Here is an 18,582-nt window from a genome sequence, read left to right on the forward strand (position 1 = left end):
GACAGTTGAAATAAGTTATATATATAGTGTTAAATAAAAAATATTATCAAAATTAATTTCACCACTTATTTTTGCTTTTTCTAATGGGGCTACTAGGAAATTAAAAATCTACATATGTGGCCTGCATTTGTGGCTCATGTTCTACTTCTATTGGACAGCACTGTGTTAGAGGGGCCGGACAAAATAGAGGACCTGATAGCTGATTTCTGTGGGTATTTAACAGAGCTAATTAAACCCAAAAATTCTCTGAAAATCTTCCATTCATGATTTAAACAATTCTGTGCATTAATGTCCTCAGATGTATATTGCATCTGTTTTAAAAACATGCATCTGTCAAAATAACTGGACTCCACTATAGCCATAAAAATCTGTTAGCTGTCCAAGTATATCAAAATATGCATCCTCCAAGTCTGCTTCCAATGTGACTCAGGGACAATGCCGACAATTTCAGGCTTAAAACCAAATATGTTTGTTATTTCCAAATGAGATAGTTAACATTACAAGGCCCTAGAAGAAATACACATTGAGATTCAAGTTTGCAATCTTGAACTTCTCCCCCTGCTACCACGAAGAGTATCAGGGTCCATTTAGTCGTTACCATTGCCTCAAAGCATCCATTGCTCCAGTGGTTCTTAATTGTCACATTTCCATATCACACTTCAGGCTACACTTCATGGGATCCTGGTCATTTGGTGTGTCCTCCTTTCCTTTTTGAGCAAAGTAAGGAAAAATGCCTCAGTAGGAGAAAGGAGGAGCTAAAGGAAGTGAATAATTCAGGATCACTTCTGTCACTTGTAGTGGCTGAGGGCTAGAAAGATACTCTTCGGTGAAGAAACTCCCAACTGGTTCCATCAAACTGATACAACTTCAGGGGGGCCGCCCTCTGCAGATGGCAGTGAATTTGTGCCTGTTTGTGACACAGGCACTACCACGGCGTCCTTGATGTCTGTGTTTACATTGCACGAGAAGTTCTTCTCCAGTTTTTTGGCAGTGTCTGGGCAATTCTGCACGAAGATCACACGGTTGTAGGCCTTCAGCCTGCGCCACAACTGAACGTAGACTTTACACTGCACGTACATGAAGACGAGCCCTCCTGTAAAGCCAATGGCCACCACAACCAGTTTTGTCCAAAACGGCCATTCAAGGACACCTTTGAAACAAGAAAGAAAGAATATTATTGATAAATTGTTATCAGTGGATTTGGTCATTTTTTTCTATGACCCCTTCAAAATACCATACCTGCCTGCTAAATTATGTTGATAAGGAGTATATTGTTAATTACTAGTAAGAATTATAATCTGAATTGGATTAATGCCTTTCAAATATCCTAAATGTATTGTTAAAATTGTGTATGAGGAAATTTTCTTTCCTGCCACTGTAATGATCTCTGTTTCTCCTAGCTTCAAGTACCTCTCATAATTATCAGATACTGTGTTAGACTCGGACATTTGGAAACTTTGACATTTATCCCTTATAGCTAAATCTTTAAGGAAGGACAGTGAACCTACTAAGCATAAGAATCAGAATTTAAAATCTCTTTAAGAAGATGAAGTAGTGGGTACATGTATGGGCTTGTACATATAGGTCCTCCCCTTTACCCTCATTCCTTTTTGAAATTAATAAAAGGAAGGAAGAAGGAAGGAATTAAGGTAGGAAGGAAAAGGGAAGGGAAAATAAGAAGCTACAATAGTCACCAGAGAGAGAAAGAGAGAACTCTTGAGCCTGGACACACAAAAGATTTAGGATTTTAGTCATTTGTTTCGTAAATCATATTTGTCACTGAGAACCATCACTTTCTTAGACATCTATATTTTCTCTTAATTTCCATCACCATTATTAGTAACAGGCTTTCTTTTACAAAGAAACAATTTAAAAATTATTTCACAGGAGTTTCTGTAACTACAACAGGGAGTATTTAGGCCACACATTATTAATATTATGCATGTTAGATATATGATGGTCAAGAGTCCACCTCTTGCCAACATCAGGGTGGTGCAGGGAACATAACAGCTGTCTTCATTTATGTGAAAAGTTGTCAAGTAAAAGAATATAGCTCAGTATGGCACACCAGGAAAGACTGGTGAAAATGCATAGAAACCACAGTAAATGAGAGTCAATGATTCTACCTTGGGTTTTTATTTACTTATAACAATGATAGAGTTATAAGAAATATCCTACCTGTACCTTGTAGTAATGGCATGTGCTTTATGCTTCTGGAAACAAAGCAGATGCTATGCCCTGTTTACATCATGATGAAGCACTTTGTACTTAAAGATTAACTAAAAATAACAGGGTCACCCTGTCCGTTTTTGGTCCCAAAATAATGAAACATTGAGCATTTCTTATATTCCCAAACTCCCAGAAAGGATAATTTTATTCTTGACTTTTGCATAGCTGATGTTTCAAGTTATGTGAAACCTTTCTGGATATGATAATCATGTGATAAGGTTTTATTTTTTTTCACAATGAACAACTAATGCAAATTGGGCAATTATATCAATTTTCTTTATATTTTTCTTTAAATGCCTGTTATGTTTTTCATTTGGTGAGCCAGTCTTTCTGAAGCCTGACTCCCTCGAACCTTTGCAAGTAACCTGTTTTTGTTTTTAAAATGCTTTGACTTTAACTTTTCCTTTGAAATATTGAGGAAAAAAATGCTCTCTGATCCCAAAAGGAATTGTCCAAAATATGAAAAGCCTCTCACTGCTGTTGATGTTTCATTCATTTGCTGCTGTTTGGCATCGTCAGTCTAAAATGAATTCTATGTTTCTTTTAGTAATCAAACCTAAAATTTAATTTTGCAGTGAATTATATAATATATGCAGTAGAATTTATTAGAACCTTTACCAGTAACAAAGATCATTTTTTTCTAACTCCTAATTCACAAGGACTTCTTTATGATTTGATTAACTCATAGTAATCATCATCTTGAATATATACTTGATCCCAATGGAAATAATACTTCAAAATATCATTGGCCAGAGCTCACACAAGGAAAAATAGACAATCTGAATAGGCCTATATCTATTAAAAATTAAATAAATATTAATAACTTTCCAAAGCAGAAATCCCCAGGCCCAGATAGTTTTACTAGTAGATTCTGCCAATCTGAAAGAGCCACATACTGTATGATTCCAGTTTTATGACATTCTGGAAAAGGCAAAACTAGAGACGGTAAGAAGATCAGTAGTTGCCAACAGTTCGGGGGAGAAAAGGAGGAATGAATAGGTGGGTGACAGGATTTTTAAGGCAGTGAAACTATTCTGTATGATTTTGTAATGGTATGATTTTGTAACACGACATTATGCATTTGTTAAAACCCATAGTGCAACACAAAGAGTGAGTCCTAGCGAAAACCATGGGCTTTAATAATAATGTGTGAATATTGGCCCATCAATTGTAACAAGTGCACCACAGTGAGGCAAGATGTTAATAACAGGGGAAATGGTGTGTGGGAAGGAGTATATGGTAACTGGCTCAACTTTCTGTGCAATTTTTCTGTAAACCTAAAACTGCTCTAAAAAATAAAGTCTATTATATATAAAAAAAATTGGGATTAGTTCCATGAATTCAAGTCTGTGTCTAGGTCAGATTATAGAATTTGTTACAGTAGTAAGATGGGTTTGTGAGCATTTAAGTGTTTAGAAATTGGTAATTTATTTACGGAAACTTTATTTCACCAAAGTACCCATTTCTTTTTAACCATGCTCAAGAGAGTTTATTGTGCCTAAAATTTGCTGTAGTCATGCACAATAAATGCTCATGACCTTTATTTACTTTACAGTTATGCTCAGCATCCTGATTTCTCTCATCCAAAGCCTTTCTTAGTAAACTTTATTCAAAGTCCTATCTGTGTAGCTATTTGCCAAACATCCCACACTCCAAAACAGGTTCCAGCTTTAGCACATGCTGTTTCCTCTGCCCAGAGAGTCCACATTCTTCACTGTATAATAAACTCCTGCTAACATTTTAGAACCCAACCCAGGGCGCGAAGGGTGCAGTCTCCGTCATGAGGTTGGCAAACGCAGAATTCTTGCCTGAATTACTGAAAATAGTCTTTCCTCCTAATCCCTACGGCAACTTCATGGTTCCTAACACTTTAGTCAGTCTCTGGAGTTGGCACATGAGACAAAATCTTTTTGCTACCTGGTCCCGGAGGAAGAAGATGCTTTTTCAAAATATTGCAAATTGGCTACATAGTAGTCCAGAAATCCTATCAATGTTCACTAATTAAAATGCTGCTGTTCGGAATGAAATGGAATTAACTCTGAATATAATAAAATTAGGAGAGATACTGGAGGTTTCATGCCTCTCCCTACCTAAGTTGCGACTTTGGAAAATCAATTAGTGTATTTATAGAGTTAAGCTCTTTAAAAGAACAGAGTCAATTGCCAACATGTTTACTTAACAGAAGACGCTAGATTTCTCTCTGGATTTTGCTTCCCTACTTCCACATGTCTACCTGTCCCACAAAACTCAACTTAATAATGATTTTCAGCTGGAAATAAACTTTCCCACTGTTCCAGTTCCATATCATTTCGCCATTTGCGGCATGAGTTCACTTTCTGACATAAGCGTTTTTACTTTGCCGTGCTATCATCTTGACAAGCACGGAATTTGTCTGGCTGGTCTTTGTTTTCCATAGCGCGTTGCTCGGTAGGTATTTCAAGGACGCAGGACAGCTTTTATAGCCTCTCTCCACCTGTCAGTAAAGCTCCGCTTTTGTTTGTGGACAATCTGAAGGCAACACCACTCACGCCCCACCTCTCTCTCCAGAAATGGTGACCAAAACGCGTAATATACCTTAGAATTGGCCACATGACTTGTCTTGGCCAACAGGACAATAGCAAAGATGACACAATCAGAAACTTCAAAAGTGTTTACACAAGTGGGTTTGCTCTGTCTTAATACTTTTTAAAACACCACAGCTGCCCTGTGGAGAAGCTGCCGTGTAGCATGACGCTGAAATGCACAGCTGAGATGCTCCTGTTCTCCCGGCCGGTGACTGTCCCATTGCCAAACACATAAAGGAGCCTGTCCTTGATGACACAGCTGCCGGCTGACATGCCATCTGTCTGCAGACACACGAGTGAATTTTGCAGAGATCTGCCCGGCTGGCCCAGGGCCAGAAGAAACACCCAACTGACTTACAGAAATCAGGAGTGAAATAAATGTTTGTGATTTTAAGTCTCTAAGTTTGGAATGGTTTGTTATACAGCAAAAGCCAACTGGTACATCATTTAAAGCTGGAAGAAACAGATCTATCTCACAGGGTTGTTAGTGTGGATTAGACAAATTAACAGTGCCTGATGCATAGGATATGCTATATAAATGTAAGTTGTTGTTATTGTCTGTGTGATTTGAATGCTACACATCTTTGGTTGACTCAGCTTTAGATCAAGAGCAGAGCTTTCACTGGTGTCTACAGTAAGATCTTTCTAACTTCACTGTGCTTTGTCCTTCGGGTGTCCCACCTTGACTCCAGATCACGAAAACCTCCAGAGTCCAAGAGGGGAGGAGTCTGGCCAGTTGCCAGCCAGGCTGCCAGCACAGGGTCAGCCCCATGTCTCCTGGTCACGTGCCCCCGGCATCACGTCTTGCCGTTGTAATTCCCTCCATCAGGCGACTAGCTCAGAAATCCCACCAAAAATAAACTAAAATGTCCTTAAAATGCTTGAGTAGTGACTACATACATATTGCATTTGTTAGGACATATTTGTGCCAAGCTTTCAGACCATAATAACAATGGCTTATAAGATGGGGTGTGTCCACTGGCCCCTTTTAGGCTCATTTAATTTCCAAAAATACTGTTTCTCTGAAAATACACTTCCCTTGCTAACAGAATAGGGTCCCCATTCCTCTCCACTGGAGGCACACGGGCTAGGTCACCTGTAACATCTCACTTTTCCGTTTTCTTCGTAAGTCAGGTTGGGTAAACCAGAGGATCTCAGGTGGGTGTTTAAAATACAGCTGGAGATCTGGCAAATGACTTATTTCCTCTTCTTTAAAACAATGATCTCTAAGGTCTCTTCTACCTTTTAAATTAGATTTCTCAGAGTATTCTGCATTTCTCATGTAGTACATAAGACGGGAAACCCCAGCAGTGTGTCTAAAAAGCCTTTGAAAATCATCAAACAACAGAGAAGAACCTGCCTCGTTGAACAGCTGCAGTGGCTGTGTATGTTTAGAAACAGCACCTCACTGGTAAGTTGGAATGACTTTGGCTGGAGGCTTACGCAGAGCTACAAAGTGTGTCTGTCTAAGGAAGGGTGTGTGGGCTGGTGGTGGGGGTTGCTTTTCTTCTTTGCTTTTATCTTGGTTGCTTCATTCCAGTTGGATAAATTATGAAACAACAGCAGCCACACTGTTTCACATATTTATAACCTTTTTCTTAACTTTGTTTTAATGGTAATATTCACTGTGAGTAAACATGTATAAAATATGTTCATTATTTATATAAACACATTTCACTTTATCTGATGCAAGGTTAAGTTCATGATGTCTGAAAGACAATCACAGGAAGATCATTTAGAGGATACTCAGTCCAATTTTCTTAGTTTTATAAATGTGGACACTGAGGTCCAGAGTGATTAATGATTATATTCAAGATAACTAGCCAGTGGCCAAGGCAGAGATAGAACCCTGGCCTTAAGACAATTAGCTCAAGCCAATGCTTATTAATATTATATCTGGGTTGTTCTTATCTGCTAGAGTCAGCCACAGCCAGCAAAGTTGTTTGAGCCTCTACTAATACCAGGTGCTCTCAGAATCATGAGGCAAGGCCCCTTCCCTGGAGGAGTTCAGAGGCTCACAAGCAAGTCAATCAGAAAAACAAAATCAATTTCTTATGCTTGTCCCTTGTGGGGCATACATTTAAACACTTCTGGGGCAACTTTAATATCTACACTTACAGTGTCTTTAATAAAATAAATTTTTTGGTGGAGACTATATTTTTGTTTTTTATTTTTAACACATAAATAGTATATTGGAGCATTCTTTTAGACAATGTAAAGATAAGGCAGGAACAACAATTGTTGCCTAAATTAGAGTTGGTAACAAGGAGAATTTAGGATAGAAAGGCTTCAAGTACCATATATTTGTTTTTAATTTTTAATTTTAATTTTTGTCATCACAGGGGAAAAAAAGAAAGTGAAAGTGAGGTGAAAGAGCTATCTGGGGCATCATGCATATTTAAGCTAAAAGAACAATCCTTTAAAAATATATGAAGAATTTTTTTTTTCCTTTCAGTATTGTCATTACAGTTCAAACAATTTTGCTATTTTATATTCAACTTCCATTCTGGTTGAAAAGGGACAATTTTTTTCTTCAAATATTTTTTGAAGATTTTCAAGATGGATTTAAAAATACATTGACTTTTGAGTTATGCATTTTTTTCCCAACTACTCTAAAAGTAAATTCAGGACCAGCACCCATAGTCCCCTTGCCAAAGAAAGATTAAAATAATAGCAATTCATACAGATGCCCATATTCCCCTTAAATGTGTACATAGGAAAGTAAGGTTTTAAATGCAATTTGAGCACAAGGAAAGATGATGCCCCTTATGAACGTCACTGTGGTTTTCATTTGAAAGTACCCACATTCCAGGAGCCGTCCCGCTGGCAAGCGGCTCTGCAGGAACAGCCACGGGCACTGCCACTGCTCCTGGATAAATATCTTGCTTCCTAATTCAAAAGCTCTGAAAGCCAAAGGTAAAAACGATCTCATGTTCAGTTGTCTTTAAGAAACTGAAAATAATTTTTATATAAATTACATGTATATGTACATATATATGTGTAAGCTGACCCTTGCTGATCATTTGAGCTTTTCTGGCAGGAAATCCGACCGACCTGAGTGACAGTCCATTGGGAGACCGTGGTCTGGAATCCTGCACCCACCCAGAACTAAGAGAGAAACAAATATTTTGAAAAAAATTCTAAAAGAAAAAGAAAAAGTGGAAGAGCTTGAGTATCAAGCATTCCTACTTCATCATTCCTTCTACAGCATTGACGGGGCCACTTGCGAGACCTCAGACCAGGGCCCAGCACCAGGGATGTGGGGTTTCAAGGACAGATACAACCGCAATGGTGCGTGGCAAGTGTCGGGGTAGCGCTGCTCACCAAGAGAGATGATTAAGGCTATGGGAGATGCTCATGGGAAATGATTAAGGCAAAGCATCTGGGATAAAGCACAGGATGTGCAGAAACTCCACAGGTATTCTCACATGCAATCGAGGTGGAGAAGCACAGTGGAGGGTAAATTCGGGATTCTGTGGGAGCCCATGGCTCTCAAACCTTAGCAAGCACCAGAATCACCTGGAGAATTCTTCAGCACAAATTCTTGGGCTCTACCTTCAGAATTTCTGATTCCCAGGTCTAGGGAGGGGAGAGGTTAGAATTTGCATTTTAACAAATGCTGGTAATGCTGCTGGTCCCAAGACCAGGACGACTCTCGGAGAACCACTGTGATAGGAAAAATGATCCCAGTTCCGGGAGCTGAACTTGGTTTCCCAGAGGGATGTTTAAGGTAAACTGCAAAGGCTGAGTCTGGGTTAGGGAGGTGTGTGAGACTGTGTGTGTGTGCATGTGGTGGTGGCGGACAAGAGAAGCTGGAAGGAAACATTTTACATAGAGTGAAGAGCTGAGCAAGCTTCCCGAAGTAGATTTCAAGAGCTGAGTCAATGTTCAGCTTCATTGGCTATGGCTAGGTCATGGGGGCAGCCCAGTCCCATCAAGGAGTTTGGGTTACATTTTAATGGCTGAGTGGGGATAGGATGTGATAGGATTTGTATTTTTGTAAATTTGCTGTGATCTCATTCCTGAGCATGGGTTCAAAATGGGCAAAACTGGAGAAAGTCTAGTTAAGAAGTCTTTGCAGGCAAGGCACGGTGGCTCACGCCTGTAATCCTAGCACTCTGGGAGGCCAAGACAGGTGGATCGCTCGAGGTCAGGAGTTCAAGACCACCCTGAACAAGAGCGAGACCCCATCTCTACTAAAAATAGAAAGAAATTATATGGACAGCTAAAAATATATATAGAAAAATCAGCCAGGCATGGTGGCGCATGCCTGTAGTCCCAGCTACTCAGGAGGCTGAGGCAGGAGGATTGCTTGAGCCCAGGAGTTTGAGGTGGTTGTGAGCGAGGCTGAGGCCACGGCACTCTAGCCTGGGCAACAGAGTGAGACTCTGTCTCAAAAAAAAAAAAAAAAAAAAAAAAAAAAAGTCTTTGCAGTTTGTTTGTTTGTTTTTGAGTCTCTCTCTGTTGCCGCAGCTAGAGCACAGTGGTGTCATCATAACTCAAACTCCTGGGCTACAGAGATCCTCCTGCCTCAGCCTCCCAAGTAGCTGGGACTGCAGGCATGTGCACTATGACACCGGCTGATTTTTTTCTACTTTTGGTAGAGACGGGATCCCACTCTAGTTCAGGCTGGTCTGGAACTCCTGAGCTCAAGTGATCCTCCCGCCTCTGCCTCCCAGAGTGCTAGGATTACAGGTGGGAGCCACCACGTGTGGCTGCCTTTGCAGGTTTTTAAGTAAAAAAAATGATAGTTTGCACATGCATGGCAGCAGTGGGGAAAGAAAGAAATGGACAGATCCCAGAGGCATACGGGACAGAATAAATAGGATATGGTGAGTGACTGAAGGTAAAGGAAGGAGGAGATGAGGAGTGAAAGCTGCATAACTGGCTTTGGCTCCTGGGTGCTGGTGATGCCTCTCCCACAGGTGTTAGAATGAGAAGTGGTCATGGTCATGAGTTGGGACAGTTTGAACTTGGGATGCCTGGAAGACCTTCAAAAGGAGGCAGACGTTCAGGAGGTAGGTGGATACATGGGTGGAGATATCAGCTGGAGATAAATCTGGGAGGTTATCAGCATAGAAAGGGCAGCTGAAGATGTAAGAATACCCCGGGGTCTACAGAATGACCAGCGAGACTGAGAGACAAATGGAAAGAAGCATGAGGCCATGGGTTTCCTGGGTTCTGGAGAGATTTTGGTGGCTGGAACTGAGACAATCATGATCATTATAGGATAAATGATCACTTCACTCATATGTCTTAGAAGTGCTGTTGAATAAAATCAGTGTAAGAGAGGGTCTTCTTGTGGGTGTCTACGGGGGTCTACACATGGACAACAAAAGATTGCTGCTTCTTGTCATTCTAGGACAGGTACCCTTAATTTTCTTTCCCTTCCCTGTGGCTTGAGGAGAACAGGAGCCCCGCAGTCTGTCACAGAGCGAGGCCGAGTTGGGACGTCTGCTGCCAGAAGGGAGAGACAACATCACCTTGGGGCACACTTATGGTTCTCAAACACTGAACTTTAAATTTGTCATCTAAAAATATTAAGTCTGTAGCCATCGGATCTGCCCTTAATTGCTGGAAGAATGCTTGAGTCCTAAGGTAGTGTGCTGGCTGAGGGGAGGTAGGGACGCTTCTGGTTTTTCATCCCTACATGATTGCAGAGTTTATGGCACATGGTCTGTTTCGTGGCTTGGGCCAGTACGTATATCGAGAGAGGACATGGATTGGGGAGGGCGGGAAGGTCCTAGCCTCAGGGAACTTATTTAACAGGGATATAATATGACATTTTAAAATCCAGACTCCCTGAAACAATACATAATCGCAAACAATGTAGTATAAATGAGTTAATACCGAACAAATAAATAAAAACAAAACACCCCACCGTGTTTTTCTAGCATTTAGACTTGACTCAACAGTGCTTTCATTGTCTCTCAGAAGGGGACAGTGACACCTGCAACTCTATCACATCCCCTCGCTGAGGCTACGTAAGCCACAAACCACGTCCATAGTGTGCACCGCGGGGCTTCAGTCCTCTCTGTCCGCTCAGCCCAGTTCTGCCGCCAGAGGGCGCAGAGCGAGCGCACACGGCTGTGCACTGCTGCCATCTGGTGGGCGAATGTGACAATGGCCCGTCTTCGCCCTCCGCATTTATGAATCCACACGAAGAAATACAGAAGTATTATAACAAACCTTTCTGAGTTAATATCGGCAGTCCCCTACCTTTTTGGCACCAGGGACTGTTTTCCTGGAAGACAATTTTTCCACCGACGGGGGGAGGGATGGTTTCGGGATGATTCAAGCGCATTACATTTATTGTGCACTTTATTTCTATTACTATTACACTGTAATATATAATGAAATAATCATACAACCCATCATAGGTTGGGGACCCCTGTTTTAATTCTTTTCCTTGTTTCTTTTTTGTCTCATTTCCTCCCGTCTTTTTCTTTATTTAATTTTCTTTTTTTCATGGGGTGGGTCGTAGGGGGGATGTGCAAACATTTTTCATAATATTACAAATTTAAAAAAATGTTACTATCCGAACAATTTTTCTTTTCAGTGGCCTCAGTGGTTTAACGTTGTTTCTTGGGGGGGGGGGGGGTGTGGGGATGTTTGTCACTGCTGTACCAGCTATGATTTGCAGCATGCTAAAGCCCACGGAGCCGGATGAGAAACAGAACCGGGAACGTTTAGATGTGATAATATTTTATAGCTATTGTTTCCTGTTTTTGCTTCTGTTTAAAATGGCCTATCCACTTTAAATGTTAGGATATGCCTCACTGATTTTGAAACGTCTTTCTTTGCAGATTTGACACCATCCTTCACTATCAAACCTCGCATGACTAAAATTTCAAAGCATCGTGCCAGCCCATTCTGTCAAATTATATAGCACTAAGAAGCTATAACACATTCTCCACTAGAATGTCATCTTATCCATGCTTCACTTATTTTTTTATTTCTTTAACTTAATCCCCATTGTGATAGTATTATTTATGCTGTAAAGGAAGAAATGACTAGGGCGAATTAAATAAAATGAAAACCCCTTCCATTTTCATAACTGTTTGACTTATCACATCAGGCATAACCTGATCCTTATTCAGCTCCTGAAAAGTCTGAAGTGGTGAATGCCACCTGTGTACTACTCCCTGCCAAGTTTTATATGGATTTGATAAATAAATCTCAGCTTGGGACCCCATATAGTCAATTCTTTATAGTCAGAGTATTAATCAGTAACATAACTGGGGAAGACTCAACAGCAAGTACTGGTTTTTGCTAGTGTATCCCACTTGAAGACCTAAAGTGGGGAAATGGCGTCCTTATCCACTTCTGGGTGACGTCATTAGAATCCAAGAAGGGAGCAAAGGAGAAAGACATGCTCTTACCGTTGTCGTTGCCTTGCTTGATTTCCTCTGCTGTCCGATCTATCAATACGTACAAGGACCAAACCACACAGGTGATTGCGATGACATGGAATGTGACAGAGCAGAATATTTTCCTCCTTTCACTCGTGGTCATCTGTAGTTTCTCCCACTGCAATCAGAAACGAACCACACAAAACCGAATTTCCAACTAGGAAATTTCACTCCCCTTTTATTCCCCAGACATATGTAGATCATGAGTGGAAGGAAACTTTAAATATCTGCCATTTCAGATGTCACTATTAAATTCAAATAAGTCTTCGTGTTTGGAGAGCTAGGAAATCATAACTGGCAGAGTTATATAGAATAAATATATATTAAGGTGAAAACAAAAATAATTTTCTATTCTCCACATGAATTAAATCAAGTAATTTCTGTTTTGCAGGCCTGTAGTTTCCTCACCTTTAACATGAATGAGACAGTTTTAATATTGTATGATTTTTAGAAAATATTTCTTTTTAGGTTCCTGCCTATCACTTCTTTGTAGTACTAGGTTAGAAGTAGTGGTAGGTGACATTGTCTTTTTGGATTATTACACAACGGGACATAGTTTTGCATTCTCGAATATATACCTTTAGCAAGTATTTGAATGGCTAAGTGATATCTGAGAGAGAAAGTCAACATTTTCTGTTTCCAACTCTTCTCCTAAAAAAACAAATTTTACCATTTGAGCAATGGGAGAAAATCTTTGAAGCCCCTGTTAGAGCAGCCTTGATTTTCTGCTGCCAGGTGGGTTGTAACTGCTATGACGACCACTTTCCCTGAACCACACTCCTTAGAAGGTTTCGGGCTCCCTCAGTCTGGGAGAGGAAGAGGACCACAAGTTTTACCGAAGTAAGCGAAGGTTTGTATGAGGGAATGGTTCCTATATTCACTTTGAAGAAATAGTCTCCAAAATAAATTTTAATATTTTTATAGTTGCAGTATCACTTCACTTGTATGTTAGGAATTATGTCTTTATTTTTCTTCGCATTATTTCCATAAGAAAATCAAATCCCTATGACTTTATTAGAGGTGAACTGGTGTGCCAAGCTTTTAATAATCCATGATTCTTTACAACATTATGCCCTTGCTAAAGCAAAAGCTCTAGAAATTCAGAAGACCGCACTCCTTCCCCCCACCACCAATATACATGAGGAATTCAATGTACAACTCAACCAAAACCAAGCAGGTGCACATTATCTTACATAAAGTCCTGGCTCTGCTACCAGCTTTGAGACATGGGTGAAATCGTTTACTCTCAGTGGGCCCTGGCTGCCACATCTTCATGAAGAGCAGATTGCAGCAGAGGCTGTGACAGACAGGTGGAAGAAGAGAATAACCATCCTCCTCTTCCTCTATTGACAGACCAATTCTATTAGGGTTGGGGTTGTGCCCAGCTTAAAGCTGCCTTTCCAACTTTCCTTGGCAGAAGTGTACATTGACTATTTTCCACCAATGAGATGGGAGTGGATATCTACTTGGGTATTGAGCTTTTGCCTTCCTGATACAATAATTGTCCCTTTGTCCTTTCCTCCCTTTTCTCTTTTTGCTGCCTGGAATTTGTAAGTAATAGGAAGAGTGTCAACAGCCACCTTGCACATTCGAGGCAAAGTCTTGAGAATTGGAGAGACCTCAGCCCAGTCACCAACCGCTGGCCTTTGGACATCCCGTTACATGTGGGGAAAATGAAGGCCTCTGCGATTAAGCCATTATTTCCCAGGTTCCTGCTACTTGTTGCCCAATGCAATTCCTGATGAAAAAATTAAAGAGGCAATTCCTAAAGTCCCTTCTAGTCTAAAGATTAAGGTCTGCTAATTTCATTTGTAAGAGAGCAAAATACTTAAAGTATGATCTTGATGTTCCCGAGAGCTTTATAAACATTTTAGAGAAAAAAAAAATGTTTTCTTCACAAACACCATCCATCCTCCTCTGGCTGGCCAGTCATAACATAATTTTCCACATAGGGCTCTGTTAGAGCTAATCAACAAGTCAGACTTCATCTTGCACTTTGTTTTGCATCAAACTATATTTATATATTATTCCAAGTAAAATAATAGAGAAATCTTAATAATGTGGCTAAGGAATAAACAGATGCCTCAAGTTAGACTCTATTTTAAATTAATCACCCTTGAGAAGATTTTAGTGTTACTATGACTTTTACCAAAATTTCCCATCATATCTGTGAAAGACTGATTTTTAAAATCATGTTTTGGTATTGATTTATTGTAATGCAAATGTATAATCATAGAATATAATCTTGTATAATAATAGAATATAATCATTTGGCAATAGCATTTTGTGACTTAATAAATATTCCTCAAATTATCTCAGTATTTAATATAGCCAAATAAAAAGTGTAGGATGGTACAGAAAAGTAGCTTCATGTGATTAAATTTCTGAAGTGTTCTAAGTGGAAAAGAATAACTTCAGCAACAAAATATTCATACCAAGCCAATCCTCAATTGTAAAAGTGACTTAAAAACACCTTAAAACTGGGGCTTCTTATACCTACGGAGCAATTTGATGAAATGGTTGGAATACACTATTCAAAACAATTGAACCTCAAAAACATCAGTGGATCTGACAAGGACAGGACGAAGTACATGTAGACTCATCTAGTTCCAGACAATAGAAGCTCTGAGGTTGTCACTTGTAAATCTCAGTAATGTTTCAAGGAGAAGTGAAGTGTAAGGGGACCATCAACCGTTTCCACTTTATAAATCCCTACAGGAACCATTCTGAAATTCACCAGACGGCACACAAGCAAATGTAATGCCACAGTGCCCTCTTCTGGACGATTACATTACTGCATGCAATATTCACTGCGTGGAACCGGCAGAAATCAATGCATTTTATAAAATACTTTTCATAATAATTGTCTTTTCAGGTTTGTAAACAAAGTTCCAATAAGTTTTGCAAACCTTCACAGTGAGGAATGGATCGAGAAGATAAGAATAGAAATCTTACTTGAATGAAGCTGTCATGATGGTTTCATAATTGTGATGCTGAAATTGAATAGCAGTTCACAAAAGATTTTGTGATAGGAAAGGTTTTAAAAAGGCTTCAGGTGATTCTGATGCAAGCTAAAGTTTGAGAACCAGCTGTCTAAGGAATGACACAGCAGAGTTGCATCGTGACCTCAGTGGAGACTATATTAGAGGTAAGAACTTGCTACATCCTGCCACATCCTTCCCTAGTCCAGGGAAGGGAAATCAATGAACAAGTTTGGTTTTCTGGCTGTGATGTAAATATTTCAGGTTGAGTGAAAAAAATTTACAAAATCGCTGAATTTGTTTGAGATAAAATACAGTGGTTTGGAGTTAGCTCATTAATCACTAAAACAAGCTGTTTCATTTTTTAATTTTAAAATTAGTGTTTAGGGTAATAGGAAAACCTATTCAAATCTAATTATATTAGTTACAACTTCCAATGCTTTGAAAGAGAACTAAACAACAGACAATTATGAGAAATAACTCTTGAGATCTTAATGAATCTTCAAATTCACAGACATGCCTTGTGGTACATAAGTTCCCTCTTAAAAATGCATTTAAAAACACCAGAAGAAATATCTGACCTCTTTAGACTTTTAATGAAATCTGCTACAAACCTGCTGATACAGAGGAAATAAGAAAGCCATGTAGGCGGTGGGCAGTGGGGTAAGTTCACTGAGTAGTTAAGGTGCTTAATATTGGACACTTGTCAGAAAGTGTGCACGGCGCAAACTTGTCCCCCCATGGAATTACAAAGAAGAACGCACATGGGTTCCTGGCTTTCTTACTGAGAGTCAAAACCTCAGATGTAATATCCACAAATGCTCTGTGAGTCTACTATAATTTCCTAGAAAATCTTTTTCCTCCTAGTTCTCTTCCACCTTGGGTCCATCCATGATAATTACTTGGTGTTTTCTGTGCTTGGCCCAATGTGAAGGGACATTATATATAATTTCTAATTGAATGCAGCTCCTCTCTTTCTCTTGATAATGGTGCAGGAGGAAAATGGTCTTATACTGCACCAGGGGTTAGGATCTACATCGAAAGAAACTGCAAGTGGAAACAGTGAGGTAGGGGCCATATGTCCAGATGAACCTGGAAGGTATCCAATCCAAATATAAATAAGAGATGGAAGACTATAATCTTGGGATAGTTTGCACACATATTTATTTAGAATTGGCAGAAGGAGTTATTGATACTCAGAATAGAATAAAGATATCTTTGATACTCAGGTTAGTGTAAAGATAACACTGCAAGCAATTGGCAGTCTTATTGAAAATTGATTTATAAACTGTCCCACAAAGAAGAGGAATACCTGAGAACCTGAAATCAATGGCTTCATTTTGCCACAACTCAGTTTGAGTCTCCTTTTGCATTCTCAACTAGTGAGTAATGGGCACTCCCTGAGCATGGAAGGGAATAATAATAATTAATATTCAGTTCTAGAAGTCCTTTATAATTAGAAGTAGTTTTCAGTGTTGGTTGCTTAACAGATTCATCTGGGAAAACTAGTTCCCAATATACTTACCCAGGTCTTGTTGAATTCATAACTGAGGAATGAATCATGAAATTTTGCAGTGCATTCTGCCTGTGATCCAAGGTCTACTTGTTAAGAATGAGGGCACTATGCTATATACCCAATAAAGGGCTCATTACCAGAACCTACAAAGAACTCAAGCAAATAAGCAAGAAAAAAATCAAACAACCCTGTTAAAAAGTGGGCAAAAGACATGAACAGAAACTTTTCAAATGAAGATAGACTAATGGCCAACAAACATATGAAAAAATGCTCAACACCTCTAATCATCAGGGAAATGCAAATCAAAATCATAATGAGATATCATCTAACTCCAGTGAGAATGGCTCTTATCAAAAACTCCCAAAACAATAGATGCTGGCATGGATGTGGAGCGAAAGGAACACTTACATACTGTTGGTGGGACTGCAAATAGTACAACTTATATTGAAAGTAGTATGGAGATACCTCAAAGAACTAAAAGTAGGCCTACCATTTGATCCAGAAATCCCACTACTAGATATTCACCCACAAGACAATAGACATTTTATAAAAAGACACTTGCACTTGAATGTTTATAGTAGCACAATTCACAATTGCAAAGATGTGGAAACAACCCAAGTGTCCTCCAATACATGAGTGGATCAGTCAGATGTGTTATATGTATACCATGGAGCACTACTCAGCCATGAAAAGGTGATCTATTGTCATTTGTAACAACCCAGATGGAACTGGAAACCGTTGTTCTAAATGAAGTATCCCAAGAATGGGAAAACAAATACCGCATGCACTCAATACCAAATTGGAACTAGTCTATCAACACTTACGTGCACATATGGAAGCAAAACTCAATGGAAATCAAGTAGGTGGGGGGAGGAGGAGGGGATGAGTAAATTCACACCTAATGGGTACAATGCACACTATCTGAGTGAAAGGCACACTTATAACTTTGACTCAAACTGAATAAAAACAATTGTAACCAAAAAGTGTGTACCACCATAATATTTTGAAATAAAAAGAAAAGAAAAGAAAAGAAAAGCATAAGGGCCCTGTGTTCAAATTCTGGCTCTGCCACTAAGTACTATGTGACCTTGGGTGAATTATTTCTTTGTTCTTCCATTTCCTCATCTGCAAAATGGTGATAAGAATAGCACCTATTTGGCATGGTAAAGTCTAAGTGACTTAATGCTTGTAAATCCAGAACAATATCAATCACAAAGAATTCAATAAATTTTAGTGATTGTCATAACTTGAAACTTGCAGCACCGTATCCAATTAGACTTCAATTGTCTTTACCATCTAGATTAATGCAGCATGTTGACAACATCTCATTAATGAAGGGATGAAGATGGGATCTGCTCATGCAGAATTAAGTCAGCCAAAGCCCCCCATCTGTTTTCCAAGTACAAATAGAATTGTGTGAATATTGAATCTCATAGCAGGGAAATACAGTCTGTTTTGGTTAACTATGTGAACAAAGATGAGCAGGGTAAGTGGATGAGTTACTTTGCAAATGCTAGACAGAGTCGTCTAAGAAGGCACAATGGTGGCTTATTTTCTGTTAAGAATGAAACAGATATCACAGGTTATAATACATGCTCCAGTAACTTCTCATTCTTTTTGTCTAATACAAAATGTTATGTTAAGGTTTCCTCTCTTCCCCCAAAATACTGTTCTGGGTGACAGATTTCACAAAAATTTAAAGAGACTCAAACATTCCAAATAAACTGAAAGCATTAATATGGGTGTGTGGGTTAGAACTATGTCTTCCATGAATAAAGCAGGACAGAAGAAGCAGTCTGACTGCAAGGTCCCAACACGGCCCCGGGGATGCTAATGTGACCACTTCAGTGATTGCAAAATCCGAGAAACCACCTGAGAAT

At 39.4% G+C, this 18,582-nt stretch overlaps 1 protein-coding gene across 2 annotated transcripts in view; it reads right to left on the minus strand.

Moving 5' to 3' along the window:
- Positions 1-788: 788 nt before the first annotated feature.
- MARCHF1 (membrane associated ring-CH-type finger 1) overlaps positions 789-18,582 on the minus strand; it is a 275,802-nt gene continuing 258,008 nt past the window's right edge. For both annotated transcript variants that reach the window (XM_069493428.1, XM_069493427.1), the window contains 2 exons: positions 12,176-12,323; positions 789-1,150 (listed from right to left, as the gene is read on the minus strand). In XM_069493428.1, coding sequence (XP_069349529.1) covers positions 852-1,150; positions 12,176-12,323 — 447 coding nt within the window. In that variant the 3' untranslated portion in view covers positions 789-851. The remainder of the gene's footprint in view (positions 1,151-12,175; positions 12,324-18,582) is intronic.

Source organism: Eulemur rufifrons, chromosome 18 (genome assembly GCF_041146395.1).
Source record: "Eulemur rufifrons isolate Redbay chromosome 18, OSU_ERuf_1, whole genome shotgun sequence".
NCBI classification, from domain to species: Eukaryota; Metazoa; Chordata; class Mammalia; order Primates; family Lemuridae; genus Eulemur; species Eulemur rufifrons.